The sequence below is a fragment of the Somniosus microcephalus genome, chromosome 19 (assembly GCF_052327205.1).
Source record: "Somniosus microcephalus isolate GS21.2 chromosome 19, FLI_Smic_1.0, whole genome shotgun sequence".
NCBI classification, from domain to species: domain Eukaryota; kingdom Metazoa; phylum Chordata; class Chondrichthyes; order Squaliformes; family Somniosidae; genus Somniosus; species Somniosus microcephalus.
In genome coordinates, this window is record NC_141005.1 from 71,876,828 (window position 1) to 71,891,205 (window position 14,378).

The 14,378-nt window shown below is 46.7% G+C and overlaps 1 protein-coding gene across 1 annotated transcript in view; it reads right to left on the reverse strand.

Annotated features, from left to right (window-relative positions):
* Window positions 1–14,378, reverse strand: part of sxph (saxiphilin) — a 128,649-nt gene that overhangs the window by 39,800 nt on the left and 74,471 nt on the right. Inside the window, exons 5-7 of the mRNA XM_085962019.1 lie at window positions 11,572–11,734; window positions 10,317–10,381; window positions 4,791–4,948 (exon numbers count right to left, since the gene is read on the reverse strand). Coding sequence (XP_085818145.1) covers window positions 4,791–4,948; window positions 10,317–10,381; window positions 11,572–11,734 — 386 coding nt within the window. The remainder of the gene's footprint in view (window positions 1–4,790; window positions 4,949–10,316; window positions 10,382–11,571; window positions 11,735–14,378) is intronic.

Below are 14,378 nucleotides of genomic sequence, written 5' to 3' on the forward strand. Positions count from 1 at the left end.
CAAGGAACTCTTATACGAATGTATATAATTGCCTTTAAATCTGTATTCTTTCGCTGTATGTAAATAGCGCGGTCTCTAAAGGGTTTAGACCGAACGCGATGATGTCATCACGTGGGTCACGTGACGTTCCCAACGGCGGGAAACGTGATGATGTCATGACGTTGGACTGAGGGGCCTCCCCTTCTCAGTCCTTGTGGAGCCAGCATTAAGCAAGCACCTGTTGATTTGTTCTCCTGCGTTTTTGTTTGTTACTTCCACCAGTTTGCATTAAACATCGTTTTGGTTAGCTGATTGACTCGCTCAGTATTTTCGTCAGGAATTTACCAATTCCTACAACACCAAGATTGTGAACAGTGTGGTTCAGCCTGAGACAGAGGCTGGGGTGGGGGATGGAATGGGATTCAAGGGAACAGTCAATGGCTTCGGTTTTCTCAATATTTAATTGGACGAAATTGCAACCTACCCAGGACTGGATGTTGGACAAGCAGCGTGACAAATCAGAGGCAGTGGAGGGGCCGAGAGAGGTGGTAGCGGTGAGGTAGAGCTGGGTGTCGTCAGTATACATGTGGAACCACACGTTGTGTTTTTGGATGATGTTGTTGAGGGCCGGCAGGTGGGTGAGGAAGAGAAGGGGGCCAATGATGGATCCTTGAGTGACTCCAGAGGTAATGGTGCGGGGGTGGGAAGAGAAGCCATTGCAGGAGATTCTCTGGCTACGAATGGATAGATAAGAGTGGAACCAAGCAAGGTCAGTCCTACTGAGCTAAACAATGGAGGAGAGGTGTTGGAGGAGGATGGTATGGTCAACCGTATCAAAAAAAGGACGAAGAGAACGGTCACAATCACAGAGTGTGTCATTTGTGACTTTGGTTTCCACCTAGGATTGTTAATTCATACGGTTTCTCATATGATCAAGAGCAGGGAGCTAACATCACTGGATTAACAGGTCTGGTCCCGCGCTTCCAATTGGGAGCTGACATGTCACAGGCTCGGAGCCCCCAATATCCCACAATGACCCTAATGGGAGCATGGGGTTATGGGCTCGGCCTGGTCCAGACTGGAGTGCTCTTATCAAGCAATAACCCTCAGTGGAAACTATAGGGTAAATTCAGCGCTCCCACGTTCCCGCAGGGACCCTTGCTCGACAGAAGCACCAGTCAGAGAGGAACACAGAAAGGTAGCATCGATTCTCCGCCCATAGCCCTTTAACCTAGGCTCCTTTCTATGAGTGTGGGACCACTTGGTAGAATCTAAACAGGGCAAATGATTAGTTAGCACTCAGATACCAGCATTTTCACTGCCTCCCATGACTGTTAATATAAAAATACAGTACTCGGGGCAGAAAATCATCCCGACTTGGACATCTATCGCTATTCCTTCACCATCGCTGGGTCAAAATCCTGGAATTCCCTACTTAACAACACTGTGGGAGCACCTTCACCACACGGACTGCAGCGGTTCAAGAAGAGTCTTGCGAATAAGGTGGATGAACTGAAGGTGTTGATGAACACATGGGAGTATGATATTGTTGCTATCACGGAGACATGGTTGAGGGAGGGGCAGGACAGGCAGCTCAATATTCCGGGGTATAGAATCTTCAGGCGAGACAGAGGGGAGGGGGGGGGTAAAAGAGGAGGGGGTGTCGCAATATTAATTAAGGAGTCAATTACTGCAGTAAGGAGGGATGATATCTTAGCAGGTTCCTCTAATGAGGCCATATGGGTAGAACTTAAAAACAAAAAGGGGGCAAGCACTTTGCTGGGAGTGTACTATAGGCCCCCAAACAGTCAGGGGGAGATAGAGGAACAGATATGTAGGCAAATCTCAGAGAAATGTGCAAATAATAGGGTAATAATAGTGGGGGATTTCAACTTCCCCAATATTAACTGGGATAGTCAGAGTGTGAAAGGCTTGGAGGGTGCAGAATTCTTAAAGTGCATCCAGGAGAGCTTTTTGAGCCAGCATGTAGAAAGTCCTACAAGAGAGGGGGCGGTACTGGACCTAATTCTAGGGAATGTGGCCGGGCAAGTGGTAGAAGTGTTAGTAGGTGAGCACTTTGGTGACAGTGACCATAATTCGGTGAGATTTAAGGTAGTCATGGAAAAGGACAGAGATGGACCGGAAATAAAGGTTCTAAATTGGGGGAAGGCCGATTTTAATATGATAAGGCAGGATCTGGCCAAAGTGGACTGGGATCAGCTACTTGTAGGAAAATCCACATCGGAGCAATGGGAGTCTTTCAGAAAGGAAATTGAGAGAGTACAATGGCAACATGTTCCCGTAAAGGCCAAGGGTGGGACCAACAAGCCCAGGGAACCTTGGATGTCAAGGGATATACGAGAGTGGATTAGGAAAAAAAGGGGGGCTTTTGGCAGATACAAGGGACTAAAGACAGAGGAAGCCCTAGAGGAGTATAAAAAGTGCAGCGGGATACTTAAAAAAGAAATTAGGAGAGCGAGGAGGGGCCATGAAATAACACTGGCGAGCAAAATAAAGGAAAATCCTAAGGTGTTTTATAAGTATATTAAGGGCAAGAGGATAACTAGGGAAAGAGTAGGGCCCATTAGGGACCAAAGTGGAAATCTGTGTGTGGAGCCAGAAGATGTAGGTGGGGTTTTAAATGAATTTTTTGCATCTGTGTTCACTATGGAGAAGGACGATGTAGACATAGAAATCGGGCAGGGGGACTGTGATATACTTGAACATATTAGCATCGAGAGGGAGGAGGTACTAGCGGTTTTAGCAGGCTTAAAAGTGGATAAATCCCCAGGCCTGGACGAGATGTATCCCAGGCTGCTGTGTGAGGCAAAGGAAGAGATTGCAGGGGCTCTGACACAAATTTTCAGAACCTCTCTGGCCACAGGGGATGTGCCAGAGGACTGGAGAACAGCTAACATAGTACCATTATTCAAGAAGGGTAGTAGAGATAAACCAGGGAATTACAGGCCAGTGAGCCTAACATCAGTGGTAGGGAAATTATTGGAAAAAATTCTGAGGGACAGAATTAGTCTCCACTTGGAGAGGCAAGGATTAATCAGGGATAGTCAGCATGGCTTTGTCAAGGGAAGATCATGTCTGACTAATTTGATTGAATTTTTCGAGGGGGTGACTAGGTGTGTGGATGAGGGTAGTGCAGTGGATGTGGTATACATGGATTTCAGTAAGGCTTTCGATAAAGTCCCGTATAGGAGACTGGTCAAGAGAGTAAGAGCCCATGGGATCCAGGGTGCCTTGGCACATTGGATCCAAAACTGGCTTAGTGGCAGAAGGCAGAGGGTGATGGTCGAAGGTTATTTTTGTGACTGGAAGCCTGTGTCCAGTGGGGTACCGCAGGGATCGGTGCTGGGTCCCTTGCTGTTTGTGGTCTACATTAATGATTTGGATGTGAATGTAAAAGGTATGATCAGTAAGTTCGCAGATGACACGAAAATTGGTGGGGTGGTAAATAGCGAGGAGGGTAGCCTCAGTCTGCAGGACGATATAGATGGGTTGGTCAGATCGGCGGAACAGTGGCAAATGGAATTTAACCCTGAAAAGTGTGAGGTGATGCATTTTGGAGAGACTAACAAGGCAAGGTAATACACAATGAATGGTAGGACCCTAGGAAAGACAGAGGATCAGAGGGACCTTGGTGTGCATGTACATAGATCCCTGAAGGCAGCAGAACAGGTAGATAAGGTGGTTAAAAGGGCATATGGGATACTTGCCTTCATTAGCCGAGGCATAGAATATAAGAGCAGGGAGGTTATGATGGAGCTGTACAAAACGCTGGTTAGGCCACAGCTGGAATACTGTGTGCAGTTCTGGTCGCCACACCATAGGAAGGATGTGATTGCTTTGGAGAGGGTGCAGAGGAGATTCACCAGGATGTTACCTGGGCTGGAGCGCTTCAGCTATGAAGAAAGACTGGACAGGCTGGGGTTGTTTTCCTTGGAGCAGAGAAGGCTGAGGGGGGACCTGATTGAGGTGTACAAAATTATGAGGGGCATAGATAGGGTAGATAGAAAGGAACTTTTTCCCTTAGTAGAGGGGTCAATAACAAGGGGGCATAGATTCAAGGTAAGGGGCAGGAGGTTTAGAGGGGATTTGAGGAAGAACTTTTTCACCCAGAGGGTGGTTGGAATCTGGAACTCACTGCCTGAAAGGGTGGTAGAGGCAGGAACCCTCACAACATTCAAGAAGCATTTAGATGAGCAGTTGAAATGCCACAGCATACAAGGCTACGGACCAAGTGCTGGAAAATGGGATTAGATTAGACAGGGCGTGATGGCTGGCGCAGACGCGATGGGCCAAAGGGCCTCTTTCTGTGCTGTATAACTCTATCTATGACTCTAAGACGGCTCCCCACCACCTTCTCAAGGGCAATTAGGGATGGGCCATAAATGCTGGCCTTGCCAGCAACGCCCATATCCCAAGAATGAAGTTTAAAAAATCACGCTGCTCTGCACTTGGAAGCCAAGTGGAAAATTTACACCCAAGAGTTTCTTGGTGAGCACAATGTTTAAAGGAGGGATTTTAAATGACACTCGCCTCCATAACAAGATGCTCAGCAGGTCTGATTACTTGAAAAAGAAATCATGTGTCACGTTCATCTCAGTAAAGACACACACAAGTGACACAATGAAGCGTCCTATCCCAATATCGCACTGCTTTAGCAAACATTTACCAGACACTTTTTTTTTAAGGAAGACGACTGTACTCCTTTAAGTTATCACATGGGTTATTAACAGACAGATCACCAATCAAATAAAGCAGTCCAGGTCCTGTCGCATAGCAGCAGGTTAATGTACCTGAGCCACAGCGAGAAATTTCCGTGTGATCTTTCTGTAGTTGTATCTGGTCACAATGGCATTCCCGGGGCCCCGTCCAAGGTTACATTTTCTGAAGTCCTTGAGATTGGCCTGGGTTCCATCAGTGCAAAGCAGTTTGTACTTGGCCGCTTCTGATGCTGAGGAGAATAATTGGACAATCGATTGTTATAGTCTTAGAAGGCACATAACAGTGTACAGGTCTGGAAGAGACCATTAGTCCACCTGGTGAGTCCCAAAGTATCACATACACTTTGGGGGCGAAATTCGGTATCGCCCCGTTTGGGGCGCTAGTATTGGCGGTTCGCAAAGTTTAGCACCAGGCGCAAATTATTGCCACCTCCTGCGAAATTGGGTACCTGCGCCCCTGAGGGTGATTGCGGCGCTAAATCAGGCGCTGCACGACAGTCTTAAGGCGCTAACCCAGCGGAGCGAGGCGCTACCTCACAGTGCTGGCGAAGCTCATGTGATTTCAGTCAGCAATGGAACACAGACACACTGGCACCATCCAATTCTTAAAGGGGAGTTCTGAAGAATGGTCATCGACCTGAAACGTTAAATCTGTTTCTCTCTTCACAGATGCTGCTTGACCTGCTGAGTTTCTCCTGCATTTTCTGTTTTTATCTTAAAGGGGAGGGTCGATCTTGCTCTCCATCCACATCCTGCTCATTGCAGCCTTGAATCTCGGCCTGGAGAGACCTGTACATCAAATCTGGTGGAAAGAACAATGGAGAGAACTAGGGAAAGAGCTCAGAGTGCAGCCCCCATGGTCTCTTCTAAATCGATACAAGGAAGGGCAAATCAAAACCAACCTGCAAAGCTCCTTCACACAACGTGGAATCTCTCCAGAAGTCTGTCTCTCTCTCTCACAATGTGTGGTGCAAAAATGTCACCTTCAAAAAAGGCAGGAGGCGTTCCCCTTTAAATAGCGCTCCCCTAGTCCCTTTCAGACAGCATAACGGTCCACTCAACCTGTCCTTGTTAGCGCCAGGCGGTAAGGCAGGGGGCGCCATTGAATTTCCGGACTGGGGCACCCCAAAGGCGTTGCACTCTGGAATGACGTCATGATCTGCGTGCGCCGGTGAGCGGGCGCTACGGTTTAGCGCCGGCGCTAAATGTCCGCTCAATTTGGGAAGAGGTGCAGGGTTTGCTGCGCCCAGGCGCTAGTTGGTTAGCGCCCCACTTCTCGACCTCTTTAAGCGCTAATGGGTGGCGCAACCAACCGAATTTTTCCCCCTTTATCTCTTAAACCCTTAGTGTAAACCTTGGCTCAGTGGTAACATTCACCTCTGACTCAGAAGGTTGTGGGTTTGAGTCCTACTCCAGAGACTTGGGCACATAATCCAGGCTGACATTCCAGTTCAGTACTGAGGAATGCTGCACTGTCGGAAGTGCCGTCCGTCAGATGAGACGTTAAACCGAGGCCCCCTGTCTGCTTTCTAAGGTGGAGGTAAAAGATCGCACGCCGCTATTCGAAGAAGGGCAGGGGAGTTCTCCTGGTGTCCTGGCCAATATTTATCCCTCTATTTTTAAAATTTGTTCCTGGGACGTGGGTGATGCTGGCAAGGCCACTTTTATTGGGCCAGAAATTTGTGACCAAAGGCGTGAGTACGGTCGGGGTACTCACGCATCTGGCCGTTGGAAATGCCGGCGTTCAGCATTGAACAGCGCATGCGGGGAACGCCGGCATTTCCAGACCTCAGAACGAAGGGGTTCATAGGCACAGCGCGTGCGACTGCACAGGCAGCGCTTGCGCAGTGAACTTCGTAGATTTCATTCATGGATTCAGTGAGGGTAAGTCCTTACAAGTTACACTTGAAAAAAGCAGGTGTAAAGTTGTTCCAAGGCTGCGGAGGAAGATATATTTTATCGTGGAGCTTCTGAAAGGCAATATTTTTGTTTGGGAAAGGGAGGGAAGTTATTTTAAGAAATTTTAAGTAAGTTTTAAAGTTTAAATTTTTTTTTTTAAACGGGTTTTCAGAACGGTAGGTAGAAGGAGCAATTGTGGCTGTGTGAATGGAATGTGAAAATGAGTGTTCTAAAATGAGTAATGTAACATTTCCAGCACTTTTAAGAAAGAAACTTTTCATCAGTAATAAGTAATTATGTATGTATGTCCGCATATATTCCTTTACATATATGTATGTATGTTTTATATTCCTTTACTAATGTGTATGAATGTATGTTTTTAATTATGATTTTCCAATAAGTTACTTTCTCTGAAAGTCATAATTAAATAATACATTCATACACATAAGTAAAGGAATATATATATAACACGCAAAGGAATATATACAGACATACATACTTTCAGAAGCTCCACGATAAGAAATATCTTCCTCCGCAGCCTCTGGAGCAACTGTACCCATGCTTTTTTCATGTGTAAGTTGTAAGGACTTGACCTCACTGAAATCATGAATGAAAGCGGCGAATTTTACTGCGCACGCGTTTTGCCTCTGAACCCCTTCGTTCAGAGGACAGGAAATGCCGGTTTTCCCTGCATGCGCTGTGCATGCTGAAAACCGGCATTTCCTCCGGCCAGACGCGTAAGTACCCCGACCGTACTTGCGCATTTGGAAGGGAATTACTGGGCCAACATTTTACATGTAAAAAAAATGAAAAATTTAACAATTGCACGATTTGCCCCCTCGCATCTGCGACTGAGGGGCCAAGGAGGTGCATTGCGCAAGAGGTCATCGTCGTACATATCCTCACACTGTTCCCTTTCGGGAACTGTATGAAGTGGTGGAAGGATTTATGGCCGTGATTAACGCTCATTCCGTGACCGTAACCATCTTTGAACCAGCCATTAGGGTGGTTAGTCCTATGGCGTGAGGGTTTTACGGGCTCCCACAACCCATCTGAGGGGGGGGGGCCCACCCACACCCACACCCACGGACGCAAGTATCCCACTGGATGTCCACCCAGAATTTATAGTTGGAGCTCCGACTCCACTTGCCGGGACTGTCTGGAGTGGGGTTCGAAACCCTACTCCTTCTGGCCCAGCGGCGGGGATGCTTACTGCTACGCAAAAGGCCCACTCCGCACAAAAGGTGACACCCATACGTTTCCTGCGCCTTTTCCCTCCCTGTGACTGGAGCCCTATGCTGCCACTTGAAAGACCAAGCTATCATCTGCCCTTTTTGTGGCGCCTTTGACTTCTCATTACCAATGATGAGCAGGCGCTGCGCCTCCACCTCCTTGAGGAGATTGCTGAGGTCATCATCAGTTCAATTGTGAGTTCTTTTAATGCCGTGAATTGTGCTCATTCCAGCCATTTCACATTGCTAATCGGATTGGGCCTTTGGCATAGCGGTAGGATCCCCGCCGCTGGGCCAGATCAGGGTAGGGTTTCGAACCCCGCTCCAGACAGTCCCGGCAAGTGGAGTCGGAGCTCCGGCTCTAAATTCTGGGTTGACATCCAGTGGGATATTTGCGTCCGTGGGTGTGGGTGGCCCCCCCTCCTTGTATAGCTTGTGGGAGCCCGTAAAACCCTCCCGCCATAGGACTAACCGCCCTAATGGCTGGTTCAAAGATGGTTACGGTCACGGAATGAGCGTTAATCATGGCCATAAATCCTTCCACCACTTCATACAGTTCCCCAAAGGGAACAGTGTGAAGACACGTATGACGACGACATTGCTAAATAAATACATGGAATTAAAAAAATTCTTTTAGGGCTTTTAAAAGTCTTTAAATTGCTTTAATTCTGTTTAAAACTACTTCAGATTCTTCAAAATAATGTAAACGTTTTTAAAATTTTATAAAAGTTCACAAAACATTCATAAAATAGCAGATAACTTACTTTCCCTGCAGCTGTGTAACTACAAAGTCCTCTGCAGCTGCTTGGAGAGATTGGGGGCGTGTCCTACTACAATGAGACCTTAAGGGGCGTGTCTCACTTGCACTGCACGCTCCAGGCTTCGCACTGGCTGCACTCCTGGGTGGCGTGACGTCATACGCTGCCCGGGATTCTTCTTTTTGAAACACCAATTCCAGGCGTCCCTGGAGGTGATCGGCAGGAGCGTCGGGTAAGTGCATATACGGGGCTTGCACGCGCGGCAAGTCCCGTTCACGAATTTCTGGCCCATTGTCTATCTCTAGTTATCCTAGGGCATTCAGCCTCAATCGTGTAGTATGGAACTGGAATCATGTGTTGGTCCAGACCAGCTAGGGGGGTAGGTTCCCACCCCTGAAGGACATTAGTGAACCAGTTGGGTTTTTACAACAATTTGGCAGCTTTCATGGCATTTTTTTCTGGTGCCAGCACACAAATTACCAGATGTATTGAATTGAAATTCCCAACTTGCCATGGTGGGATTTGAACTCTCAACTTCTAGGGTTACTTGCCCAGTACCATAACCACAACCATAACCATAACCACTACAACTACCATACTCCATGTGATCAATTGCTGAAGAAGGTGTCCCTAATTTCAACAACGCCCAATCCTACTCATGATAAGACACCCAATATTCTTATGAAAGCACCAATAACTGGCCTAAATTTCTATCTTCAACATCTGGGTATAAACAACTGCACCCACTGGGAGTCCCTGTCCGGTGACTGTCCGTGATTTTCCATCAGAAAGTTGTGGGCTGCATGTGTCCAAGTTTGCAATAAGCACTCCAGCAGACGAGGGTCTTAGACCCAGATCCTGAAGATGAACATCTAGACCGACTTGTCTTTCATTTATCTCTGTGTTTCTCTGTCCACAGGTGCTGCCTGACCTGCTGAGTGTTTCCATTATTTTCTCTTTTTGACACTGACAAATTTTACACTGAGCCACATAAGGAGATATTAGGACAGGTGACCAAAAGCTTGGTCAAAGAGATAGGTTTTAAGGAGCTCCTTAAAGGAGAGAGAGCTAGAGAGGTGGAGAGGAGTGAATTTCAGAAGTTGGCGCCTAGACAGCTGAAGGCACGGCCGCCAATGGTAGTGATATTTGAATACAAGATAATTTGCTTCAAATACATTCCTTGGTGACTAATTCCACTACTCTGTTGGCCTTTCTGTAAAAAGTTCCACCTGACTCCCTTTCCTACTCCTAATCTCCTCATTTTAATGGATCGATGTTGTCAATGCCCATCGTAATCTTTAAAATTTCAATTGTCACCTTGTAGTCTTCTCTTTCCTAAGAGAACAAAGCCCAAATTCTTTTCTTTCCCCATAATTTAGATAGCTGACTCGTGCGATCATCTTGATTGCTCCCCTCTGTTCCCGCTCAAAAAGCAGTAATATCCTTCCTACGACAACCAAAACTGCACAAAACTCAAAATGGGGTCTGACTAGTGCCTTCTACAGCAGACTGCCAGTCTACCACTGGACTGCTCATATCGTTTAACCTCTTCAAGGAGAAAGCTGTTACTGGGCGATTGTGGCAGCCTTGCAGCCTGCTGCTGTACCAGATACTGCCGAATGGGGAGCTAGTGTGTGTCACAAATCTAAGGCTGGAGTACTCATAAAACAAAAACTTAAAGGAAATAAAAACATGTGAAGTGAACTTACCATCGATGTTGGCTATAGCTGTGTTGTCCAGAAAGGCAACATCACTATTTCCCTGTTCCAAACACCTGCAAGAAAATGTCAGCAAATATAATCATCCTAGTCACTTTGTCCTTGATTTAAGCACAGAATTCTGCCAATTTTCTCCCCTCCCCTCCCCTCCCCTCCTGAAAGCAAATCATAATTTGGACTACCATTTTGATTTTTGGTTGACAAGGCACCCCCTTGGGTTAACTTTTACTCTTGGTTCGATTCACACTGACTCAATATGAAGTTGCGCATAATTTGCACCTTCCTGTATGTCCTCCCAACATTGCAGAAGGACTTATGTGAAAGGCCAATGAATTAAGCTGCGGTCACAATGAACGACTGGTCTGAGACTGGTTGCTGCCGAGAAACAGCCAGCATCGCCCATGCCCGCCATTGCTGCCCTAGCCCTTCAGTGCGGCAGTGTACTGCCTGCTGACCTATGCCACTGCACAAGGACCAGCCAATGGAACTGAGATCTAAATGTAGGGTTTAAAAATAGCACTGCGCGTGGGCAAGCATGACACCTACGCATCATCCTGTGGCAATTGGTACAGAGAGTATGCCAGAACTAGTTTACAAGGCGGAGAGTGGATTTGTTCACAGTGACGTATGAACAGAAAGCACTTGCACCTCTCACTACCTCAGGAAGTCCCAAAGCGCTTTACAGCCAATGAAGTACTTTTGAAGTGTAGTCACTGTTGTAATGTAAGAAACGCAGCAGCCAATTCACGCACAGCAATGTCTCACAAACAGCACTGCGATAATGACCAGATAATCTGTTTTTGTTATGTTGGTTGAGGGATAAATATTGGCTAGGCCACCGGGGATAACGTCCCCTGCTCTTCTTCAAATAGTGCCATGGGATCTTTTATGTCCACCTGAGAGCACAGACGGGGCCTCGGTTTAATGTCTCATTCAAAGCACAGTACCTCTGACAGTGCAGCACTCCCTCAGTACTGCACTGGAGTTTCAGCTTAGATTTGTGTGCTCAAGTCTCTGGAGTGAGACTTGAACCCTCAACCTTCTGTGACTCTGATAACTAATACCTTTTGCAAACTGAACAGAATTTTATTGAGACAGTAAAAGTAGGGAGTACCCCTATACTACATAATAAGATTCAGAATCATATGCTGCAGTGATACAATTAGAGGTTTCCAATGTCAGGCTCAACAAGGAGCATGTGACAGTCAAGTTGGCATCGTTTAAGCCCCCATTTTAGGCAACGTACCTGAGTGCACCTTCAGAACCATAGTAAGGCTCATTGTCGGTGGTTTCACAGAAATAATTTCTGTCTCTGTTGTAGGATTTCTGGCCCTGGCAGAGCACGCAAAGGTTGGGGAAGGAGATACCTGCCCCTGGAGCGCAGGCTGCACTGAAGAACTTACTGGTGGCTGTGGAAGCAAAAGAAAGACCATTAATGGCCTATGAAAGGTTCAAACACATGCATAGCACAGGTTCCAATCCCAGTTTCGTTATCTGGACTAAAGACATTTTTAAAAGGAGCAATGAGGTGCAGGTTAATAAAATGTTAAGTTTGTGCCTGTTAATGTCCCGCATTGATGCCACCTGACAGAGCTGGTTGTCCTCAGAGAACCAGCTGCATGGTATTCTTCAATGGGGGGACACAGAGTGCTGGTCCACTGTGTCCTGGGACAGTCTAACAGGCATCCCAAGGAACATAGGAACAGGAGAAGGACATTCAGCCCCATTCAGTTAGATCATGGCTGATCTGTATCTCAACTGCAGTTACCTACCTTTGATCCATAGCTCGATACCCTAACTTTACAAAACTCTATCGATCTCAGTCTTGAAGTTTTTAATTGACCCAGTTTCCATGGCAGAGGAGGCAGAGGAAGAGAGGGGCTTTGTTTGGGAAGAGAGTGTGGCAACGAGACTAATTTTAGATTGCTCCAGCGAAGTGTTGGCACAGATACGTGCTATAACCCTGTGTAGAGCTAGGAAATATTTTTTGAAGGTTAATGGAAACCAAAGCCACCAAATCATGCTCTTGATTTGGGTCATTCCTACAGGACACTAATACCCGGCGGACACCCACAAACTAATATCGGTAATACATTGCGAACAGTACATCTGCAGTAGGCGACAAGAGATTAAAAACTTATATGGATCTGTCTGTCTGCTGTATGGTTAAAACAAACTGTTACGCCAAATCTATTCAATCATGCAAGCTGTACTTCATTTGATCATGAATAATATATGAATATTCATTGAGATGTGTCACAAGTCCTGGTTAATTACATGCAATTGAAACTTCTGTATAAATTACTTAGAATTGTCAATCCAATAATGCAGTGGGTGAGGGGGTGAGCAATTACATATTGATATGGTCCACGACAAGGCCTTGGACAGCGTGGACCACTTTCCATACCTCGGGAGCCTACTGTCAACAAGGGTAGACGTTGATGACGAAGTCCAACACCGCCTTCAGTGTGCCAGTGCAGCCTTCAGTCGCCTGAGGAAGAGAGTGTTTGAAGACCAGGACCTCAAACCCGGCACTAAGCTCATGGTCTACAGAGCAGCAGTGATACCCACCCTGCTGTATGCCTCAGAGACATGGACCATGTACAGCAGGCACCTCAAAGCACTGGCGAGGTACCATCAACGCTGCCTCCGCAAGATTCTGCAAAACCATTGGCAGGATAGGTGCACCAAAGACAGTGTTCTTGCTCAGGCCAACAGCCCCAGAATCAAAGCTTTGACCACGCTCAATCAGCTCCGATGGACGGTGTTAGATCCGTGTATCTTGATGTTGTGTCCTTCAATAATTAGACAACCAGACTGCAGGGAATGATTCAACAGGTGTTTACTGAATGAGGGTTACTCTAGAACTAACTATACAGATCACTACTCAGGGTTTATATACAGGTGTGGTCACTGCCAGTACTACAGTATACAGGAGCTTTAAAAAGTAGTTCTCCCCTTAAAGGTACATACATTACAATTCCTCCCCTTTTAGATTAACAGTCCATAACACTCATTTAACAATTAAATATCAAACTAATTACAATTAACACTTTTAACATGCAACATTAGCTGAAAATAGTCTATTTATAAATTCAGTCTTTGGGGAGGCTTCCTGATCCTTTCTGGATAGCGCCTTTCCCGAGTGTCTTGCTCTTGGTGCAGAGGCGATTCTGGCCCCCTGTCGTCGGTTGGTTCATCCGCTTCCGATGCTACTGTTTCTGGGGTAGATGCTACCTGTACGTCGGATTCATCACCAGGTACGTATGGGCGAGACATGGGGTTGACTCATTCCTGTGACTCTAGGATCTGGTCAGCATGGTGTCTCACAATGTTCTCCCCAACATCCACTGTGTACATTAGTGGCCCCTGCCGTGTGCATATCGTTCCTGGCTGCCATTTCTCTGTTCGGTAGTCGCGGGCCAAGACTGGTTGCCCTACATTGAAGCTCCTTGTCGGCTTCTCATTGATGTGCTGGAATTGCTTATTCTCAACATCTCTTCGTACATTTGGTCTGAGCAAATCCAGACGAGGTCTCAACCTTCGGTTAAAGAACATCATGGCCGGGGCCTGGTTGGTGACTGCATGTGTCGCATTTCTGTAGGCTAACAGGAAATTGTCCACCTTATGCTGCAGTGGAATGTCGTCATCGCACATGGCCCTTACTGCTTTTTCAAAGGTTTGTACGAACCTCTCAGCCAATCCATTTGTGGCTGGATGATACGGGGTGGATGTGTAATGCCTTACCCCATTCCTTTTCATAAATCTTCGAAACTCTTCAGACACAAACTGTGGTCCGTTATCAGAGCAAACCTGCTCTGGCAAGCCATTCCTGGCAAAAATGGTCCGTAGGACTGCAATAGTTTTCTCCGTGGTGGTGGAGGACATTTTGATCACCTCAGGCCATTTCGAGTGTGCATCCACGGCTATTAAAAACATTGAGTCCATGAATGGACCAGCAAAATCAATATGCACCCGTTGCCATGGAGATGAGGGCCACTCCCATGGGTGTAGAGGGGCATGTGGTGGTGCATTTTGGACCTTCTGGCATCC